Source organism: Hakea prostrata, chromosome 1, assembly GCF_041222555.1.
Source record: "Hakea prostrata isolate BN-2017 chromosome 1, UWA_Hpros_2, whole genome shotgun sequence".
In the NCBI taxonomy this organism is placed as follows: Eukaryota; Viridiplantae; Streptophyta; class Magnoliopsida; order Proteales; family Proteaceae; genus Hakea; species Hakea prostrata.
The window spans coordinates 6,466,908-6,484,042 of NC_142600.1; the positions used below are offsets into that span (position 1 = coordinate 6,466,908).

At 35.9% G+C, this 17,135-nt stretch overlaps 2 protein-coding genes across 2 annotated transcripts in view; one reads left to right on the plus strand and one right to left on the minus strand.

Annotated features, from left to right (window-relative positions):
• Nucleotides 1–8,015, plus strand: part of LOC149027006 (ultraviolet-B receptor UVR8-like) — a 33,946-nt gene extending 25,931 nt beyond the window's left edge. Inside the window, exons 8-12 of the mRNA XM_089158038.1 lie at nt 3,626–3,697; nt 3,850–3,968; nt 6,265–6,350; nt 6,456–6,508; nt 7,011–8,015. Of these exons, the coding sequence (XP_089014164.1) occupies nt 3,626–3,697; nt 3,850–3,968; nt 6,265–6,350; nt 6,456–6,508; nt 7,011–7,091 (411 nt within the window). The 3' untranslated portion in view covers nt 7,092–8,015. The remainder of the gene's footprint in view (nt 1–3,625; nt 3,698–3,849; nt 3,969–6,264; nt 6,351–6,455; nt 6,509–7,010) is intronic.
• Nucleotides 8,016–8,023: 8 nt separating this feature from the next.
• Nucleotides 8,024–10,582, minus strand: LOC149027007 (putative receptor-like protein kinase At1g11050). The gene has a single exon (XM_089158026.1). It carries the CDS (start codon nt 10,201–10,203, stop codon nt 8,290–8,292), a length of 1,914 nt encoding a protein of 637 aa, XP_089014152.1. The 5' UTR covers nt 10,204–10,582; the 3' UTR covers nt 8,024–8,289.
• Nucleotides 10,583–17,135: the final 6,553 nt, after the last annotated feature.

Below are 17,135 nucleotides of genomic sequence, written 5' to 3' on the forward strand. Positions count from 1 at the left end.
ACCTTCTTAGCCATCCCTTTCCATGCACCTGTAATCTTAGGTTGTTTGGCCCCCTTCCTTTTGAAAATGTCAGGATTCTTCTCTAGGATAGGATCCCTCCTACATGAATAGTCACGTGGTGCTGGATGATCTACCATAGGAGTGGCCCTCTAACTCTATGATTGGCTGAACATACCACATATACCACCCATGTCCTTAGATCTAGATGCTCCAGCCTTGCAGCCCTAAAGGGACCAACTCCTGTAAATCTAGCTATGGCCCTCTCCTGCTTCTGATACTGCACCTCCCTACTCTTAGCCATCACCCATCTAATATCCCTCTCCTTCTGCTCTTTGATATCAATGGGATTAACAACCCAATCAAAATCTAAGTCAACTCTATAAAATGATGGTGCCCGCACCACCTCATCCAAGGAAGCATCCTCTCTCCTCTTCTCTTGTTTTTTTGTCCCCTTTGCTTTCTCTATCTCTTTTACTACCTTCACTATATTAGGATGCACTTCAGTGCACGTGGCCATATCCTTCGAAGTACCAATGATGTGAGCCTTGAACCTGCTAATGCCACCTAAGTTAAACTCCTTACTACAGAAGTTACATCTCATCCTACTCTTGTTGCCATTAATAGCAACACAATACTGCTATGTTGGTTCAGCCCTCCCCCTCATTGCAGGTCCCTGTGGTTGTGGATGTCCCTGTTGTCTACCCTATGAACCAACTCCTCTCCCACTGCCAGACATGATAATTGTTGCATCGAAAATGATTGTGCAAGTCATAAACAAAATAATTTTCTCTACACAAAGAAACAATTATGTATCTAGCTAGCAACTTTTTCTATTTTTTAAATACAAAAAAATATTTAAATTTTTTTGGCAAAAACAAAAAAGATGCCCATATCGAAACTAGCAATGAAACCACATAAGTAGCACTTGAAAACACTTATATAGCTATTCCATAATTTTCAAAATCATTTTCCTTAATTTTTGCTCTTTTCTCCATAATTATTTATATTTTATACTGATATTTTAATAATTTTTAAGAAAAAAATAATTATTTATTGGGTGGAAAAATATTCTGACTCCACGAGTCTATAGATCGGCCCATGGAGTTCCACATATGTTTTTTCCATCACGATACAACACAGATCATACAAACAGTAAGCATTTTCAGGGGAGACGAATACAATTTTTTTATGCCCGAAGATAAATAAATAAATTACTTTGCGAAAAAAAAAATTTGACTCCATGAGTTCGTAGATTGGCCTACGGTGTTCAACATATTTTAATTTCATAACCATCCAATATCATTATGGCATGTATTTTGAAAGAAAAAAAAAATTGTTTGAAGAACAATAATTATCTCTTAAATGAAAAAACTCCACAAAACTCCCAGATCTATGGGAAATCCCGTTTGATCATCGTAAACAATGTTATAGCCATCAAGAATGAAGCAAGATCTACTGTTATATGTCAAAGATTGAAGGAAAAGATGGCAAGAATGCAAGAAGTAGGAGAGAGAAGCTTTGGAGAAGAGAGAGAAATTCATTAAAAAAATAGGTTGAAAATTCATCCATAATTACGGTGATTTTTCAGTTTATATCGCTGAAATTCTCGAGATATTCGACAATATTTTGCGAAAAATCGCCAAATGGCTGATATCTGGCCAAAAGTCTGTCGGTTTCGGTTTCGGTCCCCAAGAAAATCGCTAGTGCTATTGAGAGGTTACTTGCTATTGCTGGTGTTTGAGCATTTCATCAGAAGTTAATAATTTTGTTTGCAGATTATTGAAAAAAAAGAACTTTGAGTGTTTTTTGAGATTACAGAAGAAGAAGAAGAAAGAAGAATCTTGAGAGTTGAGACAATAAAAAGGGTAAGACAAAAAATTAAAGAATGAAATTATCATGTCAGATGAAGATTAACTAATGGAGTTAAAGCAGAGGCAAAAAAGCAACCTTGAAGGTGGAAAGGACGTTCTTACAAAGGAGAATGACGACTAATGAAGATAGGTGATTAAGTTGCTGAATCGACCTCTGTCCTGTTGCTCTGATAAGATACCATGAAATTTGACAAGCGGAGTACTGTTGCTGAATTGTGTGCCTTGATAGAAACCCTTGCAAGGGTTAAAATAGAAGTTAAGATGGAAGTGAAAATGGATAGCTGTCCTAACATAGTGTTATCTTTCCTAATGTAAATTCTGTACAAATCAACCCTTCTTGATCAAGGGGAAGCTAAATGTGGCTAATATTGACTGCATCAAGGTTTCTTTGTATGTAATGCATGTTTATTATGGTGTCTAGGTGAATCATGGCTTTGAAGGGGGCCTAGACGCTAGGCAACACCATTAAGGTGCCTATCCGCACACGTGCTGGGGGGGTGTTTTCGGCTGGCTCCCACTCATTAGAGGTTAAGTCTATGTGAATAAAGGGGAAATAGGTCTGTGCAGACCTCAGGCAAAACAATGAACATCATTTCTGTGAACTATTCTGATGCAAACTCACCTAAGAAGAGAGAGAAGAAACATGCAGAGGAAAGCAATGTGGACTGTGAATTCTTAAAAGAGAGACCTACCGAGTTGGGCTATGGATGGAGCTTGGTCTTATGCATTTGTATTCATAGGTAGATATGCTGTTTTACTAGACTTGTTGGGTTCAAGTGGAGCCTCCATTTTGCTGCACACGTTAGCTCTGATATCAATTGGTTTAACGATCCAATTCCTTAGGAATCAAGCCGTCCAATTAAATCCATTGCTATATTGCAATTAAAGATAATAAAGAAGACCCAAAGATTCACAATTTCACTAACACAATGCAGTACCAATGAGCGATAAATAAGTTTCAAAAAAAGACTGGTAGCCTTTCTACCCATGCACATGCATGCAGGGTAACAGGTTATCTGCTTTCAAGGTAGCAGCTTACAGGTTACAGTGGTTGGGAGGATGGAGGAGAGGATAATCTTCATAGTTTGCAGTTTCTGTACCAACTGATCTCCTTTTGTTTCAGAGTGGACGAGGAAAGGGCAATGAAGGGCATAACTGTGAGAAGAGTTGGTACTTCTAATATTTTGAAATTACATAACCCAAATTAAAGGAACAAAGAGCTAGGGCAGATCTAAAATAAGCTCAGGAAAAGTGGTGAGAAAAGACATGCATGGCTTAGTCCTTGTATCCAATATGACCTCGAATATAGCTGATTGGAAGGTAAGGGATCCATTTAGCCAACCCCATTTCGTTGGGATAAGGCTGAGTTGTTGTTGGTGCTGCTATTCTTTTGATTGTTTATGGTTTTGATATATTGGAAGCTTACATGGTGTGAATCCTTGCCTACACCTAATAGGATATTTGGGTTTTTGATATTTCGGTCATTAATAGTTCAGCAAACCTGAGTATCTTGACCATAATTGTTTAGGTCATACTTAGGCACCTTGTTGAGGCAGCCTTGATGCCCATGGCCCCCTTTGATGCCTTGGGTTGCTTAGTCACTTATTTTTAACTGTGATTTTGACATCCCAAATCCATTAAACTCTTCATTCTTGCCTTGATTTGATTTTATACGTTGACTGCTCCAGATACATGTTTATTATAAGCTCGGTTTTTGGTTTCAGCTAAGTTTGCACTTTTATCTTTTGATACAGTTTGGACAGATTGGTGTTGGTGATCATGTTGACCACTGTTCGCCAGTGCAAGTCAAATTTCCAGAGGAACAGGCATGTTCTTGTTTCCTTATATCTGTAAACTGATTGGAGTATCTTAGTTGGCTACTCCCTACTTCTGTGCTTTCATCTTAGGGGTGCATGCTTTATCTAGAACAATTTATTCTATTTGCATTTTCTTAAAAGTTCCATGATTATGGTTGCAGAAAGTGATGCAAATATCTTGTGGATGGAGGCACACACTTGCTGTTACAGAAAAACAGAATGTTTTTTCTTGGGGTAGGGGTACAAATGGACAACTTGGGCATGGTGATTCTATTGACAGGTAAATGCATCTGCAACTAGGCCAATGTTTGGAACTTCGAGTCATCCTTTAATAACACATCACTATGCACATGTTTTTGGTCTGGAAAATTTACATGTACGCCTGTTGATGTGAGACAAATTGAAGAGCTTTCTGTGCGGAAAGCCTCTAGCCAGTGTGAGAATAGATTATGTTTGTCCCCTTCATTCACTGTTTCTGTTGATATAGAGCTTGTACACCAGACATAAAACTGTGATGCCAAAATGATAGGGGTGGCCATCACTGATCATGTCGCTAACCAATCAAAAATAAAATCTTATACTAATCTAGCAAGCAGAAAGTACGGGGTCGAACTATGGGGAACTAAAAGGCTAAGTCACTAAGATTGAATTCAACAAAACTAAATTTAAACTAAATCTACTAATTAATGCAAAAACGTTAATTATGAATATGTGAAGATCTTTGGGATTTCGAATCCCCAATGCTTTTCCCTAACCGATATAACTCTACACTTCAAAGTAAATTAGGGATGGTCTTCCTAGATATGCCCTATCTTCGCAAGACTATCGTCCTTCGTGGAAGCTTGGCACGCTTAGTTTGCTGAGCTATAGAACATCTTTGGCCAAACTCAAACACAATCAGCTAGAAGATACAAAACAATCAAATTAATGAAATAAGCATGGTTCATCTACATCCCAAAGAAAAGGAACTAGCTACTCATTATCACAAAGTTCATAAGAAAAATAAAGATGAAGGGAGAGAGAGAGAGAGAGAGAGAGATGTGGTCTTCTTCTTCAACAATGAGAGAGATGAGAGCTGCGTTCGCCGTCTTTTTTCTCTTCTCTGTGGCTGGCTTCTCTTTTATGTCTCCCGCACACATGAATCCCCTCTCTTTACCCATCGATTTGACCTTTATTTGTTCGGATTTTGGAAAAACTCAAAACTAGAAAGTTGTAGATATTTTCAATATCGTTCCATAGCATCTTGAATCACCTCAATCCAAGCTCATACAAGAGAGATATGCCCAAAATACTGAAGGTATGTCTGTTTACCCGATTTTCAGATTTATAACCAATTTTGTTCCTTAGACCTCCACCTGTTTCCAATTTGGCTAAGATCTCATTTTTCATGATTTCTTGGGCAGCAAGATTGAATGCCATGATTTAAAATCCACCAATATCTAATATATTTGCCAACTTTACACCATATTATCCCTAATATCCAAAATCACCTTATTCCTGAAAAATACACAAAAATACTCAATTAGCTCTCATCAATTAAATAAGTATGGTGAATTAAATCAAATAAATAATGGTAAATGCATGCTTATCAGTCACATAATCTAACTGGAAGCAATATTTTCTAAATTTGGGGGGGTACTCATTTAGTGACTAGCTCAGCATCAGGAAATTAGCTGGTGATAAGAGTCAGTAGCACATGCAGGATAGTGTTTGTTATCTCCTTGCTTCCATCAGATTGACTATGAAAGAAATTGGTATGGAGTAAGTCTCCTCTCATGTCAGGCCTTTCTATTGCTCATAGAAAGCAGTTTTGTTATTGCACCTATCATTTTTCCTTTTCCCCCTCTTTCTTTGGGGGGAGGGACTACACCAGGGGGTGTGGCTTGGGGAAGAGGAAGGGTTTTGTTTTTTCTATGGGGGGGAAGCTTGGTGAGGTTATTTCTATGTCTGAAAACTTCAAGTTCACTTGGGTTTAGGGCTGACAGATGCTTAATCAGCCTGATGGCCATCTTTCTTCTTGTAGCATATTTTATCATTCCCCAGTGTATAAAGAGTCGGTTTTAGAATGTGATGACCGAATCTCATCCCAGTGGTTCACTGGGCATACTGCTGCTTTACTATGTTATTTTCCAACGTGGGAGTATTTTCCGACTCAATCCAATAAACCATTCCTTGTTAGTTTGGAGAATTTGCTTTGCTGAGATCAGATTGCAACAAGATTTATCTATAATGTAAATGTACATTCTCACTGACCCAATTAAGGGGTCTTCCCCTTGATTCTTGCATATATTGCCACAATCAATTCTTAAAAACCTTGAATCTTGCAGGTAATGTTATTTAGTACGAATCTCAAATCCTCTTTAAGTATTGAAGTTGGGACCAAAAACAAGTGGAGAACATGAACATGTTTAGCTCTTTTTTGTGTTAGGTGGATTTTTGTGTTTTTACTCTGCGTAGTCTACTGAAATTTCCATAGTCAATGGAACTTAAAACTGAAGGTTTGGTATGGTACCTTATTTTTTCTTGCCATACATGTTAGCTTCAACTTACAGCATTTTCATTTCTGGAAACCGCAGAAATATTCCCAAAATTTTGGAGATACTGAGTGTTGATGGATCTAGTTGCCGACAGATCAAATCATCAAAGGTTGAATCACTCTCAGGTACATCTCTGTAGGTTCATTGGCTCTGCACGTCAAAGTCTGTGACATATGCTTTGATTACTCGTTTAAGGTTCTCACCTTTTATGGTTCCATTTTTTTGAGCAGGCAAGACATGGATTTCACCGTCAGAGAGATATGCAGTCGTTCCTGATGAAACAGTAAAATCATTTTTGCTTTTTATTCTTTGGACTCTGTGCTGAGAGTAGTTGGAACTGTCATTATTTGTTTGGTACAAATCTGTCCATGAATGTGTGCATATCCTATCCACCCAACTGCCCGTCCTCCCATTCCTTCACCCTTACAAATGGACCTGCCCGCTAGGATGGAGAGGATCTGGACCGTCCATGAAAAGTAGTCATTCATATGATTTCATGTTTTTCATGACTTATAACATTATAACATCATGACATCAGTTACCCTTCTTTTCTTTTTTTTTTTTTTTTTTTTTTTTTTTGTTTGTGGGGGTGGGGTTTGGGTGTGGTTGAAGACCTAATACCCATTCTAAGTGGTCAAGTTTGTGAAAACATATAGGCAAATGCTATACAAATGTGATTTACTAGTGTAGTGACAATGTTGCAAGTGAATCATTGACCTGTGGATCACTTGGGCAGATGTGAATCCAGTGGTGAGTTAACTGCAACAAGTTTTGTGCTGATACAGGGGCAAACTGTGGTTCCAGTTAAGGGCAATGACAGAGATATAAGTGTCCCAGAGAATGATGTCAAACGGACTCGGATCTAAATCCTTCACTCCCAAGTCTTCAGAGCTTTTTGGTTACTAGATTGAACTCCCAGCACATTTAGTCATATGGCATACCTGCTGGATGATGTCTGACATGTTTAATAGTATCTGCATCATTGTAAATTTTATGAACCCATACGGAACAGTATTTGTACTCCCAGTACCCTTGCGCTAAAAGGAGGGCTACAGTTCCTTGGTTTTCCAGTTTAGTGAAGAGTGGTAATTTCAGTGACGTTCCTGGTGTTCTTGATTCTTTAGTGCTTTATGACTTCCTTTTGAGGATTGAATTCTCCTTTGCCTATCATGGATTTGTAGCATTGGTTGTTAAGACGGTGGGTCGTTCCAAAGTTGTCTTAAGTGACGGTGGGAGTGTTATGCTGACCCAAGAGTTCAATTACAATGCCATGGGATGAAGAAAAACCTTTGCCCCTTTTCTTTTTCTTTTTTTCCTATTTTTTGTTTGGTGCTTGGATGCTTTGCTACTTTGTCTTGCGAATGCATAATTATGAAATTTCTATTTTTTCAGTGGGGAGGTCAAGGTTCGATCCTATGGTATATGTAATAATACCCACCCCTTATTTTCAGTAAATTAGCCTAAAGCTCCCTTGAAAAGAAAGAAGAACTCCTATATTTGAAGAACTTCCAGCATGGGCTAAATTTTGAAACTTTCTTTAGAAAATATACAGTATTTTTCTTCGTGCATCACATTGTATGGTGACTCTACAAGGGGGGAAGTTGGGAAGGGGGAGAACCATATGTTTTCAAACTGATCTTCATTGATCTTCTGAAAATTAGCTATATATATGGAAATTCAGTATATTTCTGGGAATTTCTTATTTCCTTCCAAACTTCTCATGTAATTCTCAATTAAAGAACAAATAGAACAAGGAAACTCAGACTTAAATGCATTTGGAATTGGCACATAGAACGCTGAAGCTGAAGACATATACAAGACCAACAAAAACCCAAATGAAAATTATACAAGAATAGGGCTGTTGCAAGGTTATATGTATGGGCACTCCCCATGGGAAATGCTTACACTCCAGAATTGGATATTTTTGTATGAACAACAAAGATTTAAGAACAAACGAAATGCTATTGTCACCCTCACTATACATGTTTCCATGACTATGAACAATTTGGCCGAAAAGAAGGACTGCTTTGAACTATTTACATCTACAAGATCTTTTCTTTATAATTACCGAAGCATGTCTCTCATGTCTAACAGAGGACTGTCCAAGAAGGGCAATGTACTGAAGGTGTTTCCATCAATGCAACGTGATGAGCGACCAAGAGGCAATGGCCTGTCCGGAATCGAAGGTACCTCGATGTCTCCTTCCAACATCCTTAATGCATCCAAGATTGTAGGCCTTAGAGCCACCATGACATGAGCACACAGAATCCCAATCAGAACAAATCTTTCCATGGTTTCCTTTGAGATACTGTTTGCATCATCCACATCTTTCAGTAGTGAAGCATCCAATGCATCTTTAATCTGTCCTGATTTCACTAGTGTCCATGCCCAGTCTGTGATCAAGAACGACCTTGGTGAGTCTGAGGACGACAAATCTAGTGCTTTCCTGCCACACATTATCTCCAATAAAACCACACCAAAGCTATAAACATCACTCTTCTCTGTCAACTGGCCATAGAGAGCATACTCCGGCGCCAAGTAGCCATGTGTGCCAGCAACCCTGGTGGTGAGGTGAGACTGCCCTTCACTGCTTTGCTTGGCCAGCCCAAAGTCTGCAACTCTTGCCCTCATGTCTTCATCTAATAGTATATTCGTAGGCTTAATGTCTCTGTGATAAATTGCAGGTTTCACTCCATAGTGAAGATAAGCAAGCCCCTTAGCCACATCCAAGATTATATTCCTCCTCTGAGGCCAACTTAGAGGTTGTTGGTTCATCATTTTACCGAACAGATGATCTTCAAGGTTCCCATTTGGCATCAGCTCATAAACCAAGTACCTCTGTCGGCCTCTTTCATAATCATCTTCCTCTTCTGTTACACAGCAGCCTCTGAGGGGGACTAGATTCCTGTGCTTCAGATTACTGATGAGCTCAACTTCATTACAGAACTCTGCATCCCCTTGAAAATCTGATTCTGTGATTTTCTTCACAGCAACAGGAGTACCATCTGATAAGGTCCCTCTATACACAACTCCACATCCACCTTTCCCAATCAAATTCTTCTCTGAAAAATAATTAGTTGCCTTCTCAAGATCAGTGATCTTTAACCAAACAGAGAAATTATTGCGACGCAATCTTGGTTTCGCTCCCAGCTTCTCCACATCACACCCAACAGGCTTACCTTTCCTAAACCAATGCCACCAGACATATAAACCCAATAAACTGGAGATAATCAGAATAGCCAAACCAGCACCAATCAAAGCAGGCACGAGAGCCGAGTTGCTGCTGCTGCTGCTTCCATCCACGGTAGAATTGATTGGGAGCCCAAAAATGCAGGAAGCTGTGCTGACGTTCTCCGGCCCAAATTGGTTGACAATTCCACCGGCATAGAGGATTGTGAAGTACCAGCAATTAGTGGCATGAGAAATATTACCGTCGAGAGCAGTTAAATTGGTTTGAACCTTCTGGCCTGCGGCAACGCAGGCATCACAGGCAGCACCAGAGAGATCAGAAGAACACCCAGAGTTTAAAGGAGTAGCATGACCTAACTTGTCAATCCAGTTTTGCTTGGTTTGAATTCCTGCACACATAGTGGAACTGATAACAAAGCGGCTAGGGTTAGTGAAGCAGGATGAAACAAGGTTGGAAGGGAGAGAAAGGGAATCAAGACTGGATTGGAAGGCATCCAAACAAACTGTGGAGGTGTTGACATCTGGGAGCTGGAAGAGGGAGGTGTCTTTAAGACGCTGAGAAAAAGCAATTCCGTAGAGACTGAGAAGGGTTTGGCAGCAATTGCTTGTTGCTCCACTTTGGCTCGTGTTTTGCTGGTAATTACTCCTGCAAGAAGAATCATCCCAAGGGATCGTCTGCACATAGCTAAGATCAAGTGGGCATGTAGAGGTATTGGAATCGACTGCAGCTGCAACTGAGAAAAACAAAACCAGTAACTCTAACAGCAAGAACCCAAATTGAAGCTTCATCTCTCTATGTGACTGCAAACCTCTCTGTTTTGGGTATTTACAGGGTTATCTACTTCTTCTTCATCGGCTTCAGGTGGAACTGTGGAAGAGAATTATAGTTTATTAGCGTCAAGAGGAAGCTTGGCCTGATCCTTCCTTCAGTCGCTTAAGTCAAGAAACGTGTTGGTTTGACAAATGGATTACATTATTTCTTCCCCTCCTGAAAGATGATGATGCAATGAACAGAAGAGAGAGATCAAATAAAGAAATGAGATAAAACCCAGATCAGTGATTTGTTTCTTGCACCTAGCTGCTTCCTGCCTTCCTGGTTGGTTCTACCCTCTTTCCTTGGCTTAAGGAGTCAATGAAAAGGTGCTCCAAATCAAATCAAAAACAAAGAAAAAGGGTAACTTCCCTGTTATAGTAGTAGTAGACTATTGTTAAATCCAGCCGCCATGACTCTAAGCTAAAAAGGTCATATTTCCAGAATCAAGCAAAGGGAGTTGATTCCTGCATGCCCACATAGATTGGTTGGTCCTTCTATTCGGCAAAAATATCTAATCTTATAATGACTGGTGCATTCATGGAGCTCGATTACTCCACCCTCATTTTCTCTGTTTGGACTTTAGAACCTGATACAATGAATGAAAAATATAGAATTTGAGTGGAGCCCACATGAAGAAAACACATACTCTTCCTTCTGATAAGTAGAGAATTCAAATGATCAATTTACTGAAAAGAAGAATCTAAGGGCAATCCCTTTGAATTTACCTTCAAGTTCACTAATTATAAGCATACACTCAGAATCCCCTAATGTCATTATCATGCTCTCATCAGTAATGAGATCATATGATCTGAAAATGTTATAATATTTCGAATATATATTTGTAGATAGGTTAAATGAAGAAGTCATCAAGCAAGTTTTTTTAAATAAAAAATATTAATTTTTAAATATGTCTATTGAAGCATGACTCAAACACTTTCATATATGCACACAAAGTGGATATGGCCCCTAGTAAATATGTAAGACATTTAAATCCAATATGTTGTATGCATGCAATAGCCGGATGGGTTCCTTTCAAATTAGTGTTTAATGCTTTCTTACGCTACTATAATTTGGATCCATATTAGACAAATAGGCGAGTAAACATCCTCTGGTGTGCACAGCAATGCACATATATACCAAATAAAATGCTGAGAAAACTAAAGAAATAAAAAGTTATTTTGAACTTTTCAAATTTAAAATTAAGCTTTTAATCTCATCATTTTATTTGGTATAAATAGGGCATTGTTGTGCACAGCAAAGAGATGTGCACAACAGACGATTTTTTTTTCGTAATAAGTTCCTTGTTTAAAAAGACAATTAGAACAATATCTCCTTTTAAATAGATAATATTAAATAATTTATTTTTTTATTATTGTTTTAATTATAAAGAATGTCTAAATTATTAAAGGATTGACCCCTTTTTTTGTTATAATTAAAGGATTCACATTGAAATAATTTATCCAATACTCAACTATCAGACTAAAATTCCAGTAAAAAATATGATGCAAAACAGTTAACTTAATTCACATGTTTTAAATGAAATTAGGATTTTGTAATCAAAATCTTAAAATGTTTTTCTTTTTTATAAGAACAGTTTTACCAACTCCCATAATAAGATATACCATCACTGCTATGCATAAGTCTTTATTCTTCACTTGAAATACTTTTCTACCTGGTTGCTTCATAATCCTCCATTTGTTTAAACACTATATGGTAATCGTTCTTAATAACAATAACATTCATTGCCCAAATCATTTCTCGAAGTTTATCATTATAGAGTGGTAGTCTGAGCATGATTTCGTCGTCTAGTACAAATTTTGCTAAAATATTTTTTGGTAAATTGTGTTTTTAAGAACAATTATTCTCTCTCTAAATAAAATAAAAGAAAAAGATTTCCGAACAAATTACATTGTTGGTTATGATTGATTAACATCTTTTAGGTTACCAAAAAAAAAATTAACATCTTTTATATGAGATAGGAATCCAAATCTTTGGCCTAATCAATCTTCAGGTCCAAATTGACCTTGCAGCCATATGTCATGAACAAACTACATTGCCAGTTGTTTATGATTAAAATTTCATTTTGATAGATTAATTATTTTGAAATTAATTATTTTTTGATAATAAAAAATTAATCACTCTTACAATAATTTTTTAGCCAAGTAAATGATTCTTAAATTACAACACGTGCCAAAAATCTTATCTAAATAGATTTGAACCATATACATATTCTTTTTCTTTTTTGTAGTTGAGCTTCATCCGGGCTAGTTTGTCCTAGTGCACCGTAATTACATTCCTCAAGGCAGGAGGCTTTGTCGTTTGCAAGGGTCGAACTCATAACCGCTCCACCAAGAAGTATGGATCTTACCACTTTACGAACCCTGCATTAATGAATCACATACATCTTCATATAGTGTTTAAAATCCATGCGAATCTATTTTTGGCAAATGCGAAAAAGAAGAAATAACTCAAAGACACATGGTTAGGAAATCATTGACCTTTAAAAGATGAAAAAAAAAATAGTATTTTTAAAACTTAAGATGTGTGCGCAATATTGAAAAAAAAATAAAGAAAAACTAACTAAAACTAACGATGTTAGTAATAAAGGTTTGTCAAATAAATTGAATAACATAGTCGGTAGCTAAAAAATTTCCTTAAATAATGTAAAAATTACTTTGAGAATTTAGTCAACGTGTGCGTAAGTTAATACGATTGAACCTCAAATCAAAATAAATTACAAAAATTGTAAAAAATTTACATGCTTTGTAAATTTTAATTCACCATCCATCTTCAAAACCCAATAATTGCAATTGGTTGAAGTTTTGGACAAAGCTTGTCATTCATTTTTTAGAGCACTTCTTTCTTCTCCTTCTTTTTCCATTTGTATTTTTAATTTTTTTTGTTGGGTGTGGCTCTTGTTCTTCATTTGGTCAGAAAAAAACATGAAATTTCTATTCAAAGAGGGATGGGAGGGATTAGTGGATTACCAAAACCTCAACGTTGGCCGGCGGAGGTCAACATATCAGGAAACTTCTCATCTCTTGCATAATTGTGAGCGGTCAAAGTCGTGGTCTTTAAAAAAAGTAGGTTGGGCTAGTCCATAGCCCAAGCCCAAGCCCAAGGCCCATCAATCCTATAAGTGATTTCTTTTGGAGAAAAAAACTACAACAAGACTGACCCATTCAGGCTTTTCTAAATTTGGTTGGGCCAAGTTTCTACTGGGCCTCATGTGCCCAGGCCCAATTTATCCGGAACACCTATTCAATCCATGACCCACGTTGTACAAAGCATATGAACTGTATGTTTATGTATATCAAACAAATAAATACAATGAATTCATGAATTTTATACTGGGCCAAATGAGCCCAAGCCCATTTTATCCGGAGCACCCATTCGACCCGTGACCTACTTAGGACAAAATATAAACTGTAAGATTATTATGTATAGTAAAAACAGTAACTATATGCTTTTCAGAGCCAAAGCTGCTATCACTGAGAGGTGTTGGTCATTATTGACTGATCAAGCCTTCGGGTATACCTTTAGCTAAGGGTGTCAATCAGTACGGTTTCGGTAATTCAGTGCGGTTTTGGTTCAGTATCAACTTTGAATACCGAAAACTAGAACCGTACGGTATCAAATTTACACGGACGGTACGGTTTTGGTATGTTTTCAATATTAAATCAAAACAAAAAAATGGGTAAACATAGTATCTAGTGTGGTATAATTTTAGTACGAACAAACCCATGGCACTCTTGTTTTTAGTTCATTAAGATCTTAATGAAATTGCGATCAAACAATTGATAAAATATGATATTAACAGAGACAAAACAAGTAAATCTAATAAGAGAAATGAAGGACGAAACCAAAAACTGAAACAAGTAATTAGGAATAGGGAAAAGGTAAAGTGTTTTAAATGTAAAATTACATTTATATTCCTTAATTTGGTATGGTGCCAATTCGATACGGTTTCAGTACATACCGACAGTATGAGTATCTAAAACCGAAACTGTACCGAATAAATTCGGTTTTGGTACCGAATTTGCCAAAACCGAATTTGAATGGTGCAGTTTCAGACAGCGTGGTTCGGTACGGTTAAACGGTTTCAGTACGCAGTTGACACCCTTACTTTTAGCTGTGTTATCCTATATCTCATAACGAAAAATGATTAGTGTAGGAATAAGGAACTTGTAGAGTAAGAAAAGAAGAAGAAAACAAATTTAAGATTCTATTTTACTATGGACAACATTATAAAATCAAAAGAGATGAAGGGTTATATAAGCATTATAGAATTATATAATCATGACAATGGAATTTGTTATTTGAGTGTATCATTGTGTAAATTTATGACAAAATTTTGTGGGGTTTTTACTAATTTGACATAGTTTTTAGGTGTTTGTGCATCATTTGGTTTTGCTTCCTCTTTCAACATGATGGAAATCTAATATTTTTAAGTAAATAAAATTTTTGATTTGCATATATTTATCTTTATTTATGTGTAAAATAAATCTACATTGATGATAACCCAAAGATGTAAGTTGTGACGGTATTAAAAGTGAAATTAAACTATTGTCATATTCTCTTAACTTCTAATTTTTGCTTAATTGATGGAAGCTCTCATTAATGATAATGATAACAAATTAACAATTATTACTGTTTATTATTATTACCCAAAGAGTAAAAAAGCTCCTGTGATAGAGCTTTGAGTTTATCTTTTTCTGGTAAATTCAAGGCCCAACCAACTGAGCCGGCTAAGAACCTTTATTTAACACCATTAAGGTAGAACGTGACTTTAATATCAATTGTAATGGATATTAATTCTTATTAAATCAACAGCTATTAGTTATATTGTAATTAAAAAAGGTATTAGTTGTTCTTTTTGTTTTTATTAGTGTTTTTATTATTATTTTTTAACTAATAGCTTTATATAATGTGATATCATTTTTTTAACCGTTAGGTCTCTTTTTTTGAACCACCCCTTTGGATCACTTAGTTGTTCTTTTTGTTTTTATTAGTGTTTTTATTATTATTTTTTAACTAATAGCTTTATATAATGTGATATCATTTTTTTTTAATCTCGTTTTATGAGGTGCTAGTCTTTTGCAAACTGGACCAACCCTTTGGATCACTTAAAAATATATTTTTGACAATAATAATTTGAATTGGAAAAACCTACTACATGCGTAGCATTTTGCCTAATTTTAATAAAAGATAAAAGGGTAAATATCACTTACCTCCCCTCTTAGCTGGACAAATAGCACTTATACCACTTATTAGTTAGATAATATCACTTACCTCCCCTCTTACCTAGCAAATAAATCCAATAAGTACTCTTTGATTAAAATATTATATGTTCAATACTACCATCTCCCCCCCCAAAAAAAGCTAAATACTTGTACTATTGTACAATAGATTTATAAAAAAGCTTTATTTTTTCATTCTTAGTCTCTTAGCCGTTTGTTTGCCCTTGATATTGGTCATGGATGGTCATCATCAAATTTGTAAATAATATATTTTTTTGGGTATAAAGACACTTTTTTGATATAGGAAATGAAGATATTACATGTATCACTAGTAAGAGAATGCATGACTTCTTTACTTAATTGTGTTAATCTTACCAATCAGCAACTTTGTAATGGTATTTTTTGAAAATTAATTCTTAACATAACCCACCTGAGAGACACTTATTATCACTGAAATCACTTCATTTTCTTACATGAAAAAATCGATATAGCAATTTCAACTGCTGAAAAGATAATGTACCTTAAAGTGAGGTGAATTCTCGAAATTCTAAAGCCATTTTATATTTTGAATGTATTTATAATATCCTCTAATATTTTTTTTCTTTTCTTATGTATTTTACTATTATTCTCTAATATTTTTTATTTTGTTATTTTAAGGTGGTGTCACCTTAGCTACAAAGATTTCTCAAATTTGTATCTCATTTGACATGTAAAAGACTCAAATGTAACTATAACTTTATCGACAAGTGAATTTTTTGGTCCTATACTCGCATAGGTGTCCTTAAAAATGAGGCCGGTTAATGAATCAAGAGACACACGAGTATTACTTCATTAAATAATTGAATAAAAATGAATATAAATTGTAGAGCCTCATTACATATGATAAAATACAAATGTTTAGGTGATATTTCCACATAACTAGTTATGTTAATGTTTAATCCTTCTCATATGAGAATGTTTTGTGTGAATACAATATTTTTCTCATTACAATTGTGTATGATAACTCAATCCATTACAGAAGAACAAGCATCGACAAGCATCGCTGTTTAAAATTATTGTCACTTTCTAAGTTACATAATAATATCTCGAAAACTCATATTTATCTTCCTCTACCATTCTACAACCACCCATTTTACTTTATTATTATATCTCCATAATTTATATTATTTCATGAAAATAGATAAATAAAAATTGACAACAAGAAACGGTGATTTATAGTGAACAAAAAAATAAAAGATTTAATTGATAAATTGACAACTAGATGGGTGACATTAGAAATCTTGAAAAATGATGTTGAGAAGTTATAAAGAAAAATCTGAATAAATATTGATTATTAAAAAATAAAACTGAAAAAAGGAAATCTTTTCTCATGGGACTTTTGTTTTTGGGGAGGGGGGAGGGGGGAGGGGTAATTTCCCATAAATACCCACAGAAACAAATAAAATTCCTGTCTTAACAAGTTAATGCCCAACCTTTCAAGATATTTAGGTCATATCATATCAAATAGTCCCATCCATCAACGACAACCAATGGATGGATTACATCTATAATAATAATATCAAAGAGGTGGTGGGCCCCAGTACCCAATGCTGGACCCCACCATCATGTATTAACACGTCTTTTGCACACATAATACATCACAGGCATTAAACAATAAAAATCGACCC

What these genes read in the sequence shown, in the direction of transcription:
- LOC149027007 (XM_089158026.1), bottom strand. Translation starts at nt 10,203, where the DNA reads ATGAAGCTTCAATTTGGGTTCTTGCTGTTAGAGTTACTGGTTTTGTTT.